Source organism: Caloenas nicobarica, chromosome 1 (genome assembly GCF_036013445.1).
Source record: "Caloenas nicobarica isolate bCalNic1 chromosome 1, bCalNic1.hap1, whole genome shotgun sequence".
Taxonomy (NCBI): domain Eukaryota; kingdom Metazoa; phylum Chordata; class Aves; order Columbiformes; family Columbidae; genus Caloenas; species Caloenas nicobarica.
In genome coordinates, this window is record NC_088245.1 from 105,473,552 (window position 1) to 105,495,005 (window position 21,454).

Here is a 21,454-nt window from a genome sequence, read left to right on the forward strand (position 1 = left end):
TGATGGATCTCTGAAATGTGGATGAGAAATGCTGACAACATTTTCTCCAAGTGAGGGAGAAAAAAGTCTTACCTCCTGGTATGTGAGTCACGACAAAATGATCCTGGTGAAGACATTCTTCCACATGCCTCATTCTGAAAACATTTAGGCTCAAAAATGCACTTGAGTTTGGTCAGAGTTCAGTCCAGCAGGCTCGGATATAAACATTTACCAAAGTGCTTTGCTAAGTTCCTGTTGTGGGGTAGGACCGTGTGGGCTGGAGAGGCCAGCCTCGTGTCTTTGGGAGGAGCTGACTCAAATGTATGGATTATCCAATGTTTTCATTAGTACCAGTGGGGAGATTTGAATGTGGAATAATTTGCAAATGAAGAAACCAGACGGGGCAAAATGCATACCCAAGGAACATTAGTGCTCGACTTCAGAGCAACTTCCGTGGGAGCGTATATATATATTCATTGCAATATCCGGAAAATAATTGCATACATATGTATGTTAGCCCCACCCTCCAGTGGTATCAATAGACTTAACCTAAGTTCTATGCTGAGTTGCAAATTAAGGGAATAGACTTTAAGTGTTGAACACATGGCTGCCATCCAATAATTTCAGTATGGCACTCACCCAAGAAAGTGCTCCAAGGCAGCCTAATCAGGACAGAATTCCTGGCAAAAGTACATTTTGAGACAAGGCTCGCTCTCTTTTTCCAAAGTAGAAAACTCCTTTGATGGCAGGCACAGAGGGCGTTTAAGAAGATTCTCAGGTGCCTTTTTTTGCAAACTGAAACTCAAACTCAAAAGAGCTGGGAAGGAAAACTGCAGGACTCTTTTTTTAACACTTTTCCTGATCCAGTTGGGCAGTGGAGGCTGAGTAACAGCCAGCTGATTTCATTTCAGTTCTCATTTTTTCACTTCTGTCAATAGGCACAAGCTCATAACTGATTACAGAAGGTTTTCATTCTGCTCTGTAAACATCAATAGTTCCTAAGACTTGGACTGTATCAAAAAGCTGAGTTAAATTCTCTCCCAATGGGCTAGCCAGCTTTAGTTATCTACCATTATACACTTAAAAATGCTGGCTTGGGTTTTATGTTGGGGTTTCACCACTCCCCCCTCGCACACACTATGTTTTTTATTGCTTCCGTACTGCTCTTCATGCTTTGCGCAGTCCAGTTCTAGCTAATGGATATACTCAGGAGTTGTGGTTTGTGGCAAAAAAAAAAAAAAAAGTAACGTGTTGGAGAAAAGATGGGGATGACTCCGTATCTCAGGAGCGGTGTGACTCGCTTGGTGCGTCCAGCGGCTGCAGACAGAGGCTGGGGGACCAGGGCTGCGTGAGCTATGGTGGCTGGTGCAGCCCTGCAGGTTCTTCACTGGTGGATAATGGAAGTGGGACCAAGACACAACGTTCTCCATCAGCTCAGTGAGGTGTGGTTTTGGAAGAAAAGTCTGCTGGCACCATGGAAACGCTTCACCTCCTCCTGATTTCACAGAAAGCCAAACGCATTAGGCCCGCCAGAAATGTGACATTCAGGAATAAAAAAGGCACAAGCCACACAGGTCAGATGAGTGAGAACCCTCCAGGAAAGACCCACCGGGACGAATGCAACTGAGGAGCTTGAAAAATAACAATGAGATGACGTTTGATATTGAATCTTGGTTTTGCAAGATTAGTTTAACATCTAGACTAATAAACATGATGTGTTTTTTCTTGAAAAAAATCCAAACAGCTATTCTAAACATAAGCATTTTCCTCCTATTTTCAGTCCAGACACTGAATTTTTGCAGCTGCCTGAGCATATGATTAAAAATAAAAAATCATAACACACTAGTCACCCATATATATCCATTCTGCAATTAGGAGAGATGAAAAGTAAATAAATGAAAGTACATTAGTAATCATTTTATGTTTTATTTATAGCATACGTAAGATAGATTGGAAAGCCTGTATTTTTTAAATGAAGATCTCTCTTTTTAAGACTCTTGTTATCTGATTCTTGTTATCTTGGCTATCATGTTCAGCAAGTAGAATAATACTACCAATCCAAGAGAGGAATGTAATAAAACTTTTTATTAAAGCTATATTAAACATGGGCTACTGTCATAGGTGGATTTGGAAAGTTCAAGCCAAACTCAGCTGTTTCTCAGCTGCCAGATAGCCTAGGACATTTATTCTGGCCTCCAGTATTCCAAGGAAATAACTTCTTTGTGTTTAAAAGATGAACAGGCCACAGGCAAAACAAACGTCACATGAATCTGGCAGACAAAATGACCCAGGACTGTTAAAGAAATTACAGAAACTGCATCTTGGGAAATTATTCCCAAAAGACAATGGCATTTCTGACACCCCTTGGGCCTTCCCTGTCTGGAGTCCACCTTGAAAATGACGCAGAAGTGCGTGCCCAGGCCGTGAAATAGTGTGTTGGGGCCAACACATATGGAAGCAGCAACCAGATGATGCTGTGATGAGCTCGGAGATGACGGCCCAGAACCCTGGAGGTAGATGATGTGCAGGAGGAACAGGAGACAATGCCTAGCAGGGGTTTTCAGAGCTGCTCCATTTCTGCAGGAGAAGAAAGGCCGGAGCAAGGGTGAACAAGCCCGGCCAGCTGGCAATTACGGTGATAAACCAAGTAGGAGCCGGGGAAAGGTACAGAGAGGGAGGCAAGACTGCTGAGGGAAACAGGGAGAAGAAGTCATGACCAGAACAGGCGACAATGGTTATATTTCCAAAAAAAAAAAAGTCTTATTACAGCATTTTTTAAAGCACCAGGTGCTGCTTCACCTGCAGTTACGTGTAGGCACATCTCTGTAGCAACTGGACGCATGTTTTGGGCTTGTGTCCTTTCTTTCCTCTGACTCCCACAGGTTTTGGACCCTACTATTATTGATTTTCAGGCTGAAAGATTCCAGCATTAAAGTTAGAAACCTGTAGCCATTAGAATAATGGGAGATCCCCAGAGAGAGCAAACACTGCTATGAAGATAATTTATTAGCAGCAGGAATAGAAGCCTGTATCAGCACTTTACTGGTGGATAAATCAGTGGGTTTGCTAATGATGTTTCGGTTCTCTTGATTGAATTGGATTTGTGAGAGAGAAATGCAGCTGCAGACTGAATTGCTTTATATGACAAGAGAATAATGAGTAGCCAATCCTGAACACCCAGGGTTTCTGTATACATGAGATAATTTAGCTTCAGCTCTTGTTATTATTTTATATGCAAATGAAATTATCAACGCCTTTATATAATAACTTCCTGGATCACATTAATTCTACAGATTTTGCCTGTTGGTGTGCAAGAGAAATTTCTTCCCCTTGTTTTAGCTAGGGTTTAACACTAAGTCCTAGTCCTGCTGGAGCCTGTGAGAGTTTTATTATATTATAGATAGCACCCATTCAGAAGACATTGAAAATGAACAGAAAATACTGGAACTGCCTGTGGTTATGAGAGTTCTGTTATTTATTTGGAGATAGGGCCCATTACCTTATGCTATTATCTGCATGTTACATGTGCCGGGTTTTGCATATTTGGTGTTTACTTAACATGCATATCAGGTTCTTTTGACAGCAGTGTTTTGGAGATGATCTGGCTAAGTGCCCTCATCAGCCTCTTGCTAGGTTGTTCTCTGGGGTTCCAGCCAGTAAATCTCTTATGTGGTTTAAGCTCTAAATAGGCTACTGCTCCTCCTCTGAAGGATCACGCTGAGCTGAAGCAAGACCCGCTGGAAAAGTAGAAAATGGGATGCCAGCTGGCAAAGCGGGCTGAAAAGAGAGAAAAAAAGAGATAAAATAATTCATAAATTGAGAAACTGCCTTAGCAACGTCCTTATCCACTGGGTGGGAATAGATCATGGTTGCCTGGTTGGTCTTTCAAAGGACTGAGCTCCTAAATTACAGTTATGCCTTGTTGTTGGAGTGATGGAGTTGACAGAGATGTACTGTTGAGACACACTATAAATTAAGCAGAGGGATTGTGAGGTCCAGGCTCTGTATCCAGTAATTGTTCCTCCCACTAGGGGAAAGTCTTACAAAAGCTTCCCCTGGTGCTCAACAGGACCATGGTGGTTTCATTGCACTGCAACTTCAGAAGGGCTTTGTTCACTAGTTAAGATGAGTGGGGATATTTACTGTGGGAGATTGACTGGAGTCTACCCAGAGTGATGAACTGGCAGTGACACCCATCCCACCACTTGCACAGCAGTGAGGAGGTTTTGTGGTTTCATTAGGAAAAAGAGGAGAGAGTGAGCTTCCCTCAGCCACCGACAGCTCAGGGACAACGCTGTGGGGTCTCAGTACTTTCTGTTTTCAACACTGATGGTGCCAAGAGGCACTGATGTTTTTCTGGTCATCCAGATTAGTCTTTCTCATTTGCTTTAGTGGCTGCTGAGTGTCTGGGCAACATTTTGTGCCCTACATGTAGGAGGGGGACAGAAGTGTAGGAGCTGAGATGAGAGAGCAGAATCGGGCTGCAGAAGAGCTTACACTGGGGTGAAGGGATTCAGCTGGGTAGGAGCCTTGGTGAAAAAGAAGACGAGGGAGCGAGAAGAGAGCGTTGGTGGACTGCAAATGACCGAGGTAGGAGAAACCCTGGAAACTGCTCAGCTGGGTCCTTGGACATCTCAAGTATGATGGATGTTGCCATAAAAATGCATCACAGTGCACATCCACTTAATTGCAGGTAGCTTTGTGGGGATGGCAGTGGTGGGAGAGGCAGTGTAGGCACTTTTTCCTACATTCGGTATGCATTCAGATGTTATTTCAAGCCCTGCAAAGTGCAACTGCTAAGCCTTTCAACATCTTAAAGGTTGCTTCGTTAAGAAGTTTAAAAAAAAAATCAAGTTTTTTTTCTGGAAACCAGGAAATGAAAATAATATTGGAAAATAAACAAACCCAACACAATTTTTTCAACACTTTTTCTTCCCAATTATAATTTTGGGCACCCTATTGGGAAGAAAAAATCTGCATTATACTTGAGATTCTGTTGCATGTTTTCTAGCATTATAGTGGTTTCATGCTTCAAAACCATGGCACGAAGTTAAACAAAATTGTTCAATTACTGTTTTTTAATATGGTATTTTAAAATTTTGACAATATAAACTGTGGGTATGTTTTATTCCAGCAGGATGTGGTATCTTCTTGGGCTGAAGTGAACAATTCTGTTATGCTGACAGGGACCATGGCACTGCAGGCTATGCCTGGAATGACAGTTTCCACAATGTAATGCAAGCCACTAGTGCAGTTAATTATCCTCAGTGTATTTACCACAAAAAAGCTTTAGCCATAGCCACGCTGTAGAAACACATTTCATTTTGCTAGACTTGAATAATGCAAGTAACACTGCTGGACTAAGAGAGATACCACAGGGAAGAGACTACAAGTAAGGCAGCTCTTTTTCCCCTTCCAAACAAGATTTAAGTGCTGTTGACAGGGCAAGTATAGGACATCTTCCTAGAGCGAGGCTGCATAGTAAAGCATATTTGTGAAGGGCAAATAACTAATCTCTGTAAAAGTACTCTATAGAAGCACTTTTGCATTCCGGAGATACATGTTTATGCTCTCACACGGCAGCTGTACGTGACCCGAAGAGGGATTTGCGGAGGGTGCACCGAGCATTTATTTTGTCAGTTATTTTCTCTATTTTCTTTGCTGGTAGAGCAGTTCTGGAGTAAGGATTTTTCTGGATTAAGGACTTTCTCTAGCACAGTGCAGCTGTTCTTTCTGGCGTGTTCCTGAAATCAATTCATCATCTGGCATTTATGACATCACGGCCTGTTACCCAGTCGTGTCACATACATCACGCACTCAGCATCATGGCTTTCAGAGCAAGAGCAAGCCTCGAAATGGGCAGTAGGATTTGCATGTTCTGAGTTCAATGGCCAGCAAAACCAAAATATATAATGTAATGATGACCGCAGGACCAGTATATAATGATAAAAAGAGCCCCCGTGAGTGCTGCTCAGCTGCAGGGCTTCTCAGAGGAGGTGCCAAGGAAGGACTCCATGTGTGCCCCTGCAACGCCAGGGTGGTGACACCAAAACACGACCACAAGGCAGCTGCGGCACTGCTGGGACACAGCGCTGTGGCAGAGCAATGCTAATGAAAACGTCACGTTATGCTCAGGAAGACTCAGTATAACAAATACTTTCTTGTCTCTAGCGCAGGGTGATCTGGCATCACTGGAAACCCTAAATTCCTCAACATATACATAGAAAATTGTTAAAAAGTCATGATTACTCCTGTCTTCCCAGATATAATAATTATGTATTGCTTATTATTTTTTTGATCACTTTTGGTTTATAGTCCATTTCAGATTTATATTCTACAGCCATGTAAGGATTATTCTGTTTGGAGCAACTCATCCAACTTCTGTGTTTTGAGTGCTTAACTGGCTGAATTTTTAGGTCAACCTCACCACTTTGCATGAGAGGAGGACAGTGGGAGGGGAGCCTTTGCTTATTGCTCAACCACTTCATGCAATACGCTACAGACCAGAAGTGTGACCTTTGATGAATTCTTTCTTAAGTGAAAACATACTTCAAACATTTACTTCTGTCACAACAGTAACTCCTTTTCTCTGCCCAGGGGGAGGATATTACAGTACCATAACTAATACAAAAACAACCCTCAAGATACATAATCTGTACCTGCATTTGGATTTTTGGAGCTCTCTGACAAAGGACAACTTAAACTTGTCGCAGTCTTGGTATTTTATTATGCCTTGCAAGGGAGAAGCAGGCCATGTAGTCTTAACTAGCAGAAGTGGGGGTGACAGGAAATGGAATTTGTTTTAAAGTGGAGCCTAATTAGTTTCTGAAATGGATTAGACGATGTGGTTGCCGGGGGTAGCAAAAACTAGACGTGATGACCCAGGAGATCTTTTTCTGTCCAGGGCAAAGGATGGGAATAAGACTTAGCTATGTGAGAAACAAAATTAATGTAATGCAAGGCACAGACTGTTTCTTGCTGGATGCCTGTACATGTGTAGACCAAAAGGGCTGACTGAATCTTGGGCCTCCAGTTCCTGCTGGAGTCCACACTGCAGCAAAGGGTACGAACCTGAATCATGCAAGTATGCTCCTTGGCAGAGTGTCTGCAAACCTGCAAACTCAAGACACGTTTACATAGAAAGTAGTAATAAAGAAAATAATTAGAAATCTCAAGATAAACACTTCCATAGGTCTGCCCAAAATCATAGAATCATACAATACCAGCTTGGAAGGAGCCACAAGGATCATCTGGTCCGACCTTTCTTGGCAAAAGCACGGTCTAGACAAGCTGGCCCAGCACCCTGTCCAGCTGAATCTTAAAAGTGTCCAATGTTGGGGAATCCACCTCTTCCCTCATTACCCCTGCCTTTTCCATGTGACCCCTTGTTAAAAGGGAGTTTCCATCTTCTTTGTAGCCACCCTTTAAATACTGGAACATGGTGAGCATTATCTTCTGTGTTCAGCAAGGAAAATAAACACATTTTTCTAGGTGTCTTGTGATAAAAGAAAGCTGGCGAGCATGGCTGATGAAAGAAATGCAAAGGGATTGTTTTTATACCAAAGTAGGAAAAATCCTTGAAGGCTCCAAATGCTACTAAAATGTGCTCATATGTTCTCTTCTAGTGGTGGCAACACTGCCTCATGAATGCTCATGCCTGTGGAGTTTGCTACATTGCATAGATAGATCTGCTCATCCAATTGTGTGAGTGGTTCCCTTAATCCTTTTTGCAATAAATAAATGGAGTTACATTAAACAGCTTAGCAGTAGGGCTCTACCAACTTGACTGGTTTTGACTTACAGCAAGGGAGCGATCATGCCATTCAGAGCTGCTGGCAGACCTTGATGGCAATAAACTTTGGTGGAGTTGAGCCACAGGAGTGATTTCTGTACCTAGAAAAAAGTATGCATGGGATAGCCGAAAGCTGAACCTCAGGATTAATATTTCAATCTTGATCTTCAGTATAAGCACTTGGAAATGTTCTAAAAATTGCTATAAATAGATCAAAGGTATAGTCATCTTCCTATGCCATCACCCAATGGCAGCTGTCTAGAGGACAATGTAAGAAAATTCCACGAATAAAGCAATATTTTGTTACCCATTCTCAGCTTCCAGTATGGTGCAGCTGAGGGACATCCCAAGACAGTGGTGTAACTCAATTTTTAAAAGCCCCTGACAGACTTCTGATTCACATCTTGAAAAAACCCACATCTTGGTAAACCACTGCTTTTATCTAAAAGTCTAAAAATTAAGGACGACCACTCTGAACTGTATTTGGAAAAAATCCCTACTGATCCTTTCCACTTTTCTCATCCCTCCCCACAAAGGTATTTCTTTGGGATGGCTGTAAGCAACAGTCAAGGGACAGCAGTTTTGTATATTCTGGCTTTTCAAAAGGCTTTGTAGGCAAAAGATCTCAGTGTAGTTTAGGAAACCAGCAGTGGTATTGCATTAGGCTGAAAAGTATTTTATTTTCAAAAACTACATATGTTCTCGCTTATTCTGTTTGCTGACTTTCTTAGAAGAAAATTATTCATGATTAAAGGGAAAAAAAAAAACTTTCTGTGACTGTGTAATTAATAGAATCCATGCACAGAGAATCTTGATTGCACACTCGAAGCTCAAGATGAGCAAGTCTTTCTCCACTTTTGGTCAAACAAGACCTTTGCACTGCTCCTGCCCTTCCAAAATCAATAGTTGAGGTTGATGCACGTGCGCTCACCTTCTTCAAAGAACGGACTAAGTCCAAGCAATTCTTCCGCTATGACAGCCAGGTTTCCAAGAGAACGCCCGAATAGCAACGTCATGGTCTATCACCTGCCCAGAGCTCCATGGCACACACCTCTGCGTACCAGCACAGCAATTCCAGCTACGCAAGAATATACGAAGGGATGTGAGGCCTTGAACTTCACACTCTGGCTATAACCACCTTCAGGAGCCACCGAGGCTCCCTCACAGGCTGCTATTTTACCTGGGAGAAAGCCCCTAAGAATCTTTTTCCTTTGGACTATCCAGACGGGATCACAGGAGACAACACAGCAGGTTAGACAGGGTAGATGGTTGATGAATTAGCACACAAACAAGAAGACAGAATTTTGTCACAGCAATAATGTATTATTTATCATATAGTATATTCCCCAGTAACTTTTAAGAAACCAGAAGGAAAATAGGGTTCTGGACATTTCCTTTTGACAGACTGTATTTCACATTTTGGGCAATAATCTTGGCCCCTCTGTCATACTTTCAGCCAAAATATTCTGACCAGCATGCCAAAAATCATACTTAAAAATCCAAATTCCAGCAGCTGAATCGAAGAGTCTTGCTCTTCTCAATTTCTGTTTAAAGACCTGGACTCCTATTAATGCAACAAGAGATGCAGTTGCCAATATTTAAAATAAATTTCCTACAATTAATGAGAAGCTTTTGCAAAGAGAAAAAGATGCAAGTGAACAAATCCATATAGATTACGTTTATTCTTTACAAAGGCTGTTATGGAAACTTAGGTGTCTTTTTTAAAGCTTCTTCTAAGTACAAGATGTCTGTGGCTAGTCACTATGCAAGACTACCATCAAAAAGGATGACTACTTACCGATAAAGCTGATTAAAAGTAATGCTCATCAAAATTATTTAATCTCTTCTCAGTTTGCCTGCATACACAGGCACACTAAACTGTCAGCTGCTTTATGGGGAAATAATTCTAAAAGGAGGAGTCTTCTTTACACTGTCACCAGTGCATAAGAGTAAGCAGCTTCTCTTTCGGTAGGAAACATAGAGGTCATTGCTTCATTTGTATGTTAAATTTACAATGTGCCAGTTCTGAAAGGTTTTTTTACATTTATTTTAAGAATCTTTTCTACAGAAAACACCTATTACTATTTCTCTCCAATCTTCAAAATGTCTTCAACCAATCGCAAACTCTTCTTCTGAAGATGAGGCTGATTTGCATATTTGCATGTAGCAGATGAGGAAACCAGTTTCTGAAATTAAGACTAATTGTTGGTTTGACAACTTGTACTTGTGACTTCAGGGTGTAATTCCTCTACTGGAGCTGGGAAAAGCTCATGAGAAATGGCACCACCAGCAAGTGAAGAAGTCCCTTTGGGCAGGACTGTACAAGTAGGCGGTGGAACTGAAAGCAAAGGTGCAACATGCTGGATGAGGAAGAATCAAGTCTGCAGCATCACAGTTGTGTTCTAGTCAAGAGGCTGGCATAACATTGTACTTGGGGGAAAAGTAGCGTACACGGTCCCATAACTGAGGATTGCAGCACAGTATGCATGTGCAAGAAAGGTCAATGTTACAGACATTCTGACTGAACAGGCATTTTTGAGTTGCAGTTGCATTGCTTCCATGAGCACAGGTTTTTATGTGAGATATTTCTTAGAAATGTAAGATGACACAGGAGATGGAGTAAAAGAACTGCAACACAAAACCTCCAGGTTCCACTGAACTACCAGCAACAGCCCATCACCTGAACTTTGGGAGCAGTATAGAGATTGTCAGCCATTCTAAGTCTGCAGTAGTGTATTCCTCCCTTTCAGGCCTTAGCACAGAGTTCATAGGGAACATTTCATCCAGTTGTCTCTAGTTCCAGCCTCATGAAGCATATTACACCTTAGAAATAGTTAAAAGAACCAAAGGCAAGGGAATTTCTTGTATGCTTTATCTGAAGCAGGAAAGGAATCAATGTTTGTCTTGTATGAGGTCTCTACAAGTACTTCTGGAGACCAGAATTTCTGCTTCTGCTAGTAGAACCAGTTGGATGGAGAAACAACCACAGCAAGAACTGGGAACTGGGTTGAAGAGTAAGAACAGCTCAGTACCACCCATAGTTTCTTTCTTCTGTACTGAACTGTGCAGGAGAGACACCATCGCCGCACTGGAAATATTTCAAATAGGAACAGAAAGATCTATGCATGTTAATCTGGGACAGGGTTTTCCCCCAGCAGTTGCAACAGCCCTCCCATTCATTTTGTACCATACCATGCGTGTGTGGTATTGACTGGCATTCCTGCCAAAGTCCTGTCAACACTCTTCATGCTTCTCAATATGTTAAAACTGTCCTTGCTCTAAGTTCAATCTTCCTTAAACAATACGGCAGCTAAAAGAAAGCCTTAGCATCTGAGGACTGCAGTGCTAAATTATAGAAGTTTATTTACAAAAACATAAAAATAAATTACAAGGTGTTAAAAAGAGAATTTATTTGGTCAATAAAAGGAAGCCCAAACAAAACACTGAATTTCTGACAAAACCTGCCAAAAACGAGAGTGAAGACAAATGCAGGACTGTTCATAACTCTCTTCCCTCTCCTGTCTCACATAAGTTTTTCAGATTAATCACACCCTAAGTATTGGAGACTGGGAGCTTTTAATTTCAGTATTCAATTTAACTCCATCTCATTACATCTAAAGTGAAGGAGGTGGAAGTGGAATGAAAATGCTGCTTGGAAAAAAACATAGTAACTACTAATAAAAATAAAGCTATTCCAAACTGCATCACAGACTTGCTTTGGTGGCAGAGGGCACAGCAACTGCTGGTGTGTATTACAAACTACACATGCTACAGAGATACACCACACACAGTGGGCATGAACTGAAGTTAGAATTTTAGTTGTGACCTTCCTCTGTTGCCAAGTAGGCACATGAATGTTTGTCACAATTAAAAGAGCGTAAGGTTCCTTTGCCCTGGCAAATGCTGCTTAATAGAACTACAGCCCTTCAGCACACTGATACGTAGCCACAGTGCTTCACAGAAAGTCCTTGGAAATGTTCAGTGTACCATTTTCTGAGGGGTCACCAGTACTGTGCGGGCAATTCTGCCTCTCTAACACAGACCACTCATGTGCCTCACTCCACTTGGTCAGCTATTAGTGGGGCAAGCACAACTGACCAAAAGTAAAGAGCGACCGAAGTGGAGCCCAACAGCCCGAGCAGATGGATGAGCACACACAGAGGCACATCCAACTTGCCTACGTTTAAGCTTTGTGCATGTAATACGCAGGTGGGCATTGGAAAGCTGCACCTAAAATAAACATAGCCCTCAGGGCTACATAGCTTCCACGTCTCCATATACAGCATCCGGATGTACCCGTAGTCTATCAAATTAATATGTCTTCTTTAAAGCTTCAAACCCACTAGATGCTTTTTATTAGAATGGCAAGAATCACTGTAGGCACTGGCCCCAAGAGGACTTTGTCCTCTTCAGTTTCTCTCTGTCAACAGACAAGGGCCACATCAGGCTTCTCCCTCACTCCCCTCACCCCCTTTCATTAAAACATTTTTCTATATAATGTTGCTTTAGAATTGAACTCCTGCCAGACAATTATCAGCCTGGAAGAAAAACTTCCTGCTTTATTAGAAACCTTTGAAAAATAATTCAAATTGCTGGGCTACAGTCATTTGATATGTTATACCTTGGCCAGTGGTCTCCTTGTTCTCAAAAAAAATCCAAGATTAGCAGACATAACACTTCAAGCTGTGCTGTGTTAAATGGGATCCAAATGCTACTATGTTAAATAAGACTAAAAAATGGTATCACTCAGTTTCTTAAATGGGAAGAGCAGACAATTCATATAGTCTTTTTCGCATCGCTTTAAAGTTTTCTCACTTCACCGAGTATAAACATCATTATGTTTCTTGCAAGAATGGTCAAGGCAGGTGGGTATCAAAAGTGTGAAACTATGACTTTAGAGAGGTCCCTCCTATTACTACTTGACAACTGCGTGTCGGTAGAAGAGACTGTGACCATTGCTGACAGACAGTGTAAAAGGAACACAGGGCAAAGAAACATGATGCCCTTGCCAGCTTCTGCCCCAAAGCCCAACCAACACCAAAATTTGCGGTCTATTCTTTCAGCAGCACAACCTGAGGCACCTGTCCCTACAGCTCTGTACCAGGTCAGAGCACAGTCCAGGTACTCACAGCTTAAGGGGAATAATGGGCCAGTATTTGGGCTGCTTTTTGTCGCAGTTTCTATCAAAGATCAGCTGCAAGGCTGCCTCCATTGCCTGGATTTTGTCAGCTTCAGCACCATACAGTTTCTTCATTTCTGCCATTCGCCTCTCCCCAGGTCTCTCTGCGGGCGGCTCCACAGTTCGCTCTGTCCTGTGAAGGTCCTGATCAGCATCCACGTACTGTTGCTCAGCTTCCAGCTGCTGCTGTCTCCCTAGACAAAGAAACCACAAGAGATGTAAATTACCGAACTACCAACCAATCATGGTGTATTTTAACTTTTTAGTATTACATATTCATTGAATATTAAATATTAAAATTTGTGCTGGATCTAGAGGGATGAGATCCACACATTCTAGGGCGCTGTCAGCTTCTGCAAGTTAGAAAACAAATTGCATGGTACTTGTCCTGCTGTGCTCATTATGCATAATGGCAAATTCCTACTAAGTATCATGATAAAGCCAGGCTGGAAGAAGTGGGGAGAAAAGAAGAGATCCTGGAATTGAATCCTAAAACTGTAGAAAACATACACATGCCCTGAAAAGAAAAAAAAAATAAAACCAAAGCAAATACCTCAAACCCCTCCGTCCTTACCCAAAAAAGCCCCCCCAAACCAAAACCCATAACCAAACAAGAGCTGTTTCCAAAGAAATTACTTCATAGCTGAGATAAGGAGACAATGCACAGGAGAACACAACTTTAGCTGAACTATTGCCAAGAGAAAATGTAATCAGTTACCACTCTATGAAAATGAACAAATTGGTCTGTCATGTGTCTGCCATCAAGTGCATCCAATGAAACACAGCTGTAAGCATTGTATTTAGGTAAACTATCCAACCTCATCCATTTCTCAAGACTTGTGAAGTTCAAAACTGACAGCCTTACTGCTATTGCTTTGTAGACAAACCAAAACAGCACACAACATAAATCCCCGCACCACATCTTTTAAAGAGGATTTAAAACAGCTCAGAGATGTGAAACATTTGGACCAATCTGTCATCAAAAATCCTCTTCAGTAAGCCCAATCAGGAAGCAAGAACTTGATTTTACGTGCCCAAACTTACCTCCATTTCCTGGGTGCTGCTCTGATGGAACAAATAATGCTCTGTGCAGCTAAAACAGCAAAGTGCTATATAAGACTCCCTTCTTATGGGGACCTGTCTGTCCACAAGATGAAGAAAATCACCTGGTGGTTGAACTCTTTTGCCTACCAATAATGAAGGGCGGTTCTCAAAACTTCATCACAGAAACAGTTCAATGCTAATGACAGCACTTAGAAAAAAAAAAAAGGCAAAAACAAAACAGAAAACAACATCAAAAGGGACAGAGTGTCCACAGGTCAGGATGCATTAGTCACACACAGGACATGCTTATCAGCATGTGGTGCCATGTACATCTTCCCCCCTTCCCCTAAGACAGGGATTTAGCTTCCATAAAACACATGACATCTGCAAACCCTAACCCAAAGTTAAGTATCCTGACATATCTGTGTCAAACATCTGCAGTTTATTTTTACACTGGAAAGTACTGTACAGAGCAGCCAACTGACTGTCAGCCTTCCTAAATGAATTATCCCAAGTACCTCATTCACAAAAAATATGTATTTTAAACAGTATAATCAGAATTTTCAATTCTGGCATCTTTTTGTTTGATAGTGACAGAGGAAGCTTTTTTCCTGGCATTTCAAACACCATCCACAGTTTTGTGTTGGTAGTCAAAGGGCAGGAGGGCTTGAGGAGTTCTCAGCAATCTATTCCAGAGAGCTGTTTCACTTTCTGTGATTTCGCTTTAAGGGCGCACCCCACGAAGTGGGCTACGCTGCCAGAATTCATCAGGAAACATACATTAGAGTCCATATGTGCTTTTGGAAGAGTCAGATTTATTTGGTGTCTGGCCATTTTACCCAGAAGGTCTGAATTAGAAGAACCAACATTGCCTACAGAGGGCCCAGCACTATGTGGACAGGCTATAGCACCAAGGCCACGGCTCCCCAGGTCACTTGCACCCCACTGAAACAAACTTCCTGGGACCTCAGACTGCCCACAGTGAGGTAACAGGCTTTTAAAGGATGAACTTGATGCAAATTACACTGAGTAGTGTTAGACAGAAAAGAAAAATCCATGCTGGATCAACAATGTTTCCCACTGGAGGTTACGCAGCAAAACTCTGTATTTGTTGACTCTTTGGGGGCACAAAGATAATTCCTTGTATGTTTGTATTGCACACAGAAATTTTTTTATTCATTTGTTCCATAGATGCATGCTAGAGACAGCTGCTTCCTCGCTTGCTTGCTACAGAATGCTCTCCGATAGCTCATTGCACACCATAACACTTAAGAAAAATTAATTTCTCTGGAGATAGATAATGAATTCTTCTGTTTGGAAATTAAATGGGTCTCTAGCAGAAGCTTTATGATGGATAAATGGATTACAGTTCAGTGTGCATCAATCTCCATTTTCTAGCACAGAGTAGTTCATAAACCCACAGATCCTAATGTTAACAATCCAAATAATACCAATTTAAATTCCATTCTCAAAATTACCTAATGAACTTTTGGAGTATGTTTTCCTTTACACTAATCTGCCCTTAACTTTTTAACTTGACTTCTGCTATTGCATAGCTACAAGTTAAAAAATTCCCACAGCAATTCTGTGACAGTCTTAGACACGTAAATCAGCTCTACGGAGTCCTGAGAGAGGCTGGGGTCAGCAATCTGCTAAAGGGACCCACCGTTTTTTGTACCAAAGGCTGAATTTGAACAGAGAACACGGCAGCTGCTGCGGGTAATACCACTGCAGCTGTGTGGAATAGGTTGCACTTTCAAATCAGTTATTTGTGGAGAGATACCACCACGACAAGCTCCACCCTTCAATCACAGCACTAGTTGCTGTCATGGACAATCAAGGAAAGAGAAGCCATGGAAATAAATGGGTATATAAACTACTGCTTTTCCAAAAAGAGTATTTCCAGCCAAAAACAGAGATAAGATATAGATGATAGCAGTTTTGTCCTGTTGAGATGCACAGTAAATTTGCTTTGGTGGGGCAGGGGCTGGGAAGTAGAACTGCTCTTATTTCCAGCAGTCTGAGTTCTTTCCATTACCTCAAAATTTATTTTTAAAACAATACAAAGCAATGCAACTTTAGCGAAATATGCAACTACCTCTTCATCAAAAAGATGACAAGCAGCATCTGACAATGAAAAAAAACCCAAACAAACCAAATTATAAACTGTCTATAGCCCTAAAACTACAGAGGCAATCAGAATTTCACTGAAGTAAGCACCAAATATTCATCCATTAATTAGGTAGCACGGTGTACCAAAACACTGATTCTCAGCCTGCAGCAATGAAGTCCCCAGCTCATTCTCAGAGTTTCACACTCCGAATTTGTAAGTCGTTGTGCTGCCATGTTATAAACATGAAACAAATAATTTTTACACAATTCTAAGTAGTTCTTCATTCCACTTCACACACACTGAAATAAACGTGCTTTCTTTTACAGCATTCCACTTCAACTACTGGCAAGCTTCCCCCTGTCATAGAACAGTATTTGCAAATGTTCACAAGGCAAGGCAGGCAGCTGCAGTGGTGGTTGGTTCCTGCACAAAGGAAAAGGCATCACTAACATTTTCCTAACTGGTCACTTCCATGTCTTCCCAAAGATGCTCTTGCTCTCTTGGAGCTCTTTTCAGAATTAACTTAGCCCTGACAAGTCCAGTACTGCTGGGAAGGCATCATTACCTGGCCAAAACCAGCTGAGACATCTTTTTCCAAACATAGTAAATGGCCTTTTTCTTTACCTTTAAGGAATACTGAGATCTCTACCTAACTCGTACTGCATCCTGGGACATCATCAGTGATTCCAGGCATTTTAAAAGAAAGTTTTGGTTTGCTGTTTCCCCCCACGCACACTTTTCCCACCTTTCATGGATGACTCTTAATCAGCTGAAAAGTGAACAAATATAGACAACTAGCTCCATCCTCAGGGACTGCCAAAAGCGGGATAAACAGTAACGAGTATCTTCACTATTCACTGCATTTGGGGCTTCATGCAGACACAAACACCCTCTTATATACTTCCAGCAAAACTATGACCTAAGCCTTTCAAGACATAAGCCATTTTCCCCATGGGCACTTAGAAACTCAGATGTCTTGTTTCTCTTATTTTATAAAAAGGAGATTGTCATATATTTTCTGTAAGTTTGATCCAATTTGCTCTTCTTTCTTTGTAATATCCTTTGAGAAGCTTAAGTAGTAATAATAAAACCAAAATCCTCTCTGGAATTCATCCTTTTCTTATTAAAAAAAAACCCAACCAAAAAAACAAAAACCCCCAAACAAAACAAAAAACCAAAAAAACTACCCCACAAAACAAGGAAAAAAACCCAACAAAAGCAAAACCCAAATTCCCTTATTTAGAGAGAAGTCTCTATGGAGAGACTTTTCAACATTAAAAGGAGATAAAAGTAGGGAGTGTAATTATCTATGTTGGATTTTTAATGAAAAATTCATACCCAGCATTGTGTGGCTTCTTGTACCAGCTCTTAATATTTATACGTCCAACCCTGAGCTCACTGTAGCCAGTGACCATACGCACCCTGAAGTTTCTTACATAGGCAGCCTTCCCCACAGTTCTCCGGGGGCACACACACTGCAGTCCGCCACGTTCTGCCCCACACCATGGTAGTTACTTATGGCAAGAGACCGAGGGCTTGCTTCTCCTAAGGGTCAAATGGCCTTTACTGACTTTCAGTTTCTTGCTTAGTTCACACATTATTTATTCTTCAAGGAAATGTTGCGTTTTCCTCAGGCTTGATCTGTTTTCTCTTTTCCATTATTTCAGACTGACCTATACCTCCGTTTGCATATTTGTCTGCTTATTTCAAACGACGAATGATTTTCTGTTACTGCTGCATGTGCACTTTCTGAGCTTTCTCATCTTGTCTTAAATGCTACCTGAGCTGATCTTGAGCAGCCCACACTAACAGAGTTAAAACACCACCCATTTCTACTGATTAAAAACTCCTAGTTCTCTCTGTGAATGCCACTTCCCACAAGCCTATCTGCTGTGTTAAATATTCTGCCCACACAGGCTTCTCAAAGCAAAATGCCAGCTTCTTCATCTCCCTAGAAAAGCTAAGTACCTTTACCATAAACTTACAGACAGGTTTTTTTGAAGTGATACCATCAGACCATTTTATTATGCCCATACTTGCACGACCAGGCACATCATGGGGAAAAACCTAAATCTTTGCCTAAAGGAATTCCAACAAAATAAGGATTAAATCTGAGGATTTGTAAACAGGATATTCAAGGATTTTAATTTCTACAGAGCTCTGGATTTCCAGAGGGCTGATATCTCAAGCATTACTCTTCATCAAGTGCAAAGCTTTGCAGGGCAAAGGTTTCCATCAGTGGGAGCCTGTGAGATACAAACAGTTGTGAATTACCCCCACATCCGTAAAAACGAAATATTCCAGGTTGCTGAAACAGCAGAGTCTCACTTGCTGGAGGGTTACTTTGGAAAACCAAGCAACTTAACAGAAATTGTAGAAATGTACTGAAAGAAGAGAGCGACGATTTTATAAAGGAATGAACAGCGTCATTCTAGCTATTATAGGAAGTTGGGTTAGGAAAAGCAGACATGTTTAAAATTCTCCTTAAATGTAAAGCCTGTTGCTTGCAAAAAAGGTAACAAAAGGATTACAGATGACACAATGTAACTTCCCCCTTCCCATTTTTAACAGGAGAAGTCTGATCTTCGAGGAAGTAGAGACATCTAGGCTGTATCTTACTATGCCAGCAGCCTAATCTGTCCAGAAAACTCAAATGCTGTAGGGGGCTTGAAAACACTAATTTGGAATAAAAGTGTCTTTTTGGGGGAATAATTGCCTGCAATGATAAGCTCTCAGTCACCAGAGTCACAATCGCCATGAAAGAAAACTATAAAAAATGCTGAACATATTAAAACCCCAAGTATCTACACTGACAAGTTTTCCATCTGCTAGTTGAAGAGGGAATGAGTTAAAAGAAATTGAGTATTTCGCCATATATATCTACAAGCAATGCAATATTCTCAAGAAAAAAAGAAAATGTTCTGTTACAGACTTGGAAGTAAGAGCAGATGTGATTCCTTGGCAGGCTCGTGGCAGTCTGAAACCATGGTTCCATGGACATTTTCCTTTCTTCAGTTACAAAACCATCTTATGCAGTTCCTGCTCCCCTCCTCCTCCCTTAGCTGCATGCTCCAGCTCCCAGGCCCCTCAAGGATACCACTACAATTGTCTAAGGGGCCACACAATGAATCCAACAAAAAAACCCGAACCAAACCAACCAACCAACCAACACAAAACAAAACAACATCAAACCACACCAAAGTGTTATATTTAGTCCTGGTACAGTTCAGTGTCCTGGCATCACACATGCTAAACTAAAGGGGCAGCACGGGAGCAGAAGTGAATGCCTGGGAAGAAAAATTGCTTAACCTGGCTTTGGCACTGAGATGCGTTCATCCAAGCACGGCCTGACTGCAAACCTGCTGGTAAAAGTGGGAAACAGTCTAAGGTGAGAGAGCGGACTCCCTGAAAAAGACGCAGTTGCAACAGACTGTCTAAGCAGACAGCAAACAGATTTTTCAAACCTGAAGTATTCAGTTTGATACCTTCTCTTTCACTATAATACAGATTTTTCTACACATTCTACAGAGGACAGCTCTGTAGAAACAGAGCAACATTACTTACCAAGGCAGCAAGCTGAGAGAAACTACCTTTGAAATAGAAATGAACAGAAAGCCAGGAAGTAAGGTTAGAACCAAGGTGTTCCACTTGCAGGTTTGCTACTGGGTTGTATGTATCACTCTCAAGTTAATTAACCACATGCCTCACTGGAATGAACCTGCAACATGAATCTAACACTTTCCTGCCTGACAGAGAGTTTTAAAGAATTAATGATCTCACATTATTTTGAAATCTGTGGGTTAAATAACTGGCAGACAGTTACACAATTAACTGGAGAATAAAGAAGCTAATTTCTTTTTTAGAAATAGGACTGAAAACCAAGAAGGGTTGTCTTGTGGCCTCCAAAAAAACCTGCCAAAGATCCTAGACAGAAACAATATAAGCCTTCCTGTCCATATTTATAATAGCAGTAGGCTACACTAGTTACTGCCCAGCTAAACATCAAATCACCTTTCTTTTATTTTCTTCTATTACTTTGCACAATGAAACTCTTAAGAGGGGGTGTTCTTATCCCAACCAGAAAGTGAACTGAAACAATCAAACCCCGTGAACATAAAGCAACCAGCTAGTCCATTGGAAACTCAAGTGAAAGCCTGCTCTAGATACCTGAATGCTATAAATGTAATTCATAATCAGGTATATGTATTTTACCCAGAGAGGCTGTGGTGTCTCCTTCTATGAAGATATTAAAAAAAGCCTGGACACGTTCCTGTGCAACATGCCCTGAGTGAATCTGCTTTATCAGGGAGGTTGGACTAGAGCATCTCCAGAGGTCCCTTCCAACCCAGCCATTCTGTGATTCTGTGATATGTGCATCTAGGATGGAAAATACACAGGCGAGCCCGGCATAACCAGGGGTCTGTGTCACACCAGAGACATCAAGGTGTCCAGACTGTTCGCTTCTGCCATCTGACAGAATTAAACGGCCAGGAAGTTGTTGACCGACTCCCACTGCTTAGAATTAGTAAAGGATCAGGCACTGGCAGCTGCCTCTAGTAAGGATCAAGTCTACAGCAATAAGATTAAATACAGACCAGCTGACTCTGCACTCCCATCCCCCAAGACAACTCCAATCTGTCACTGATGGCAACAATGCTGATGCCAGACAGAGACCAGCAGTAGAGTAAACGGAAGGATTACTTAAACCTATATATAACTGTATCCATATATACATATACATTTATGGCACAGTCAGGAGACTGAAAAAGGAAATGTTCAAATTTAAAACTGCTGCTTTAAATGCAAACCAACACATAAAGGAAACATGAGTTTCACAATCATTTGTTACATGTGCCCTGAATAGAAATTAAGCACATGCACTCAGAAAAACGTGTTCCACGATGTGCAACGCTAGACAGCTAAATAATACCAATGGTTTGGTGCTTTCAGGCAAAAAAAAAAAACGAAGTAGCCCGTGTCAGTCTTCTAAATCAAACTCCCACATTCAAACTTTACACTGAAATTTATTTCTTGCCTCCAGCCACAGACTACATGGCTGAATTCAAGTTCGGTTACTGTACCATATGACAAAGCAACTCCGTAATATAAGCAGGGAAATCTGCTACTTTATCTAAAACGTTTGAAAACCAATTTTTTTTTTGAGAGCAACCTGTAACCATGTCACTGATTTTCTGAAAGGAAACATACACAGGCTATGACCTTTCAGTTAACTGGCAGGTCCATAGCTTAGTTTTACCACAGACATGCAGAATTAAATAACAATCTCTGATCCAGATAAATTAATTTCAGCAGGTAAAGATGCACTTTTCCCACGCTGTTAGTAAAC

At 41.4% G+C, this 21,454-nt stretch overlaps 1 protein-coding gene across 2 annotated transcripts in view; it reads right to left on the bottom strand.

Moving 5' to 3' along the window:
* Positions 1-11,170: 11,170 nt before the first annotated feature.
* GEMIN8 (gem nuclear organelle associated protein 8) overlaps positions 11,171-21,454 on the bottom strand; it is a 28,147-nt gene continuing 17,863 nt past the window's right edge. For both annotated transcript variants that reach the window (XM_065646686.1, XM_065646678.1), the window contains exon 5: positions 11,171-13,144. In XM_065646686.1, coding sequence (XP_065502758.1) covers positions 12,897-13,144 — 248 coding nt within the window. In that variant the 3' untranslated portion in view covers positions 11,171-12,896. The remainder of the gene's footprint in view (positions 13,145-21,454) is intronic.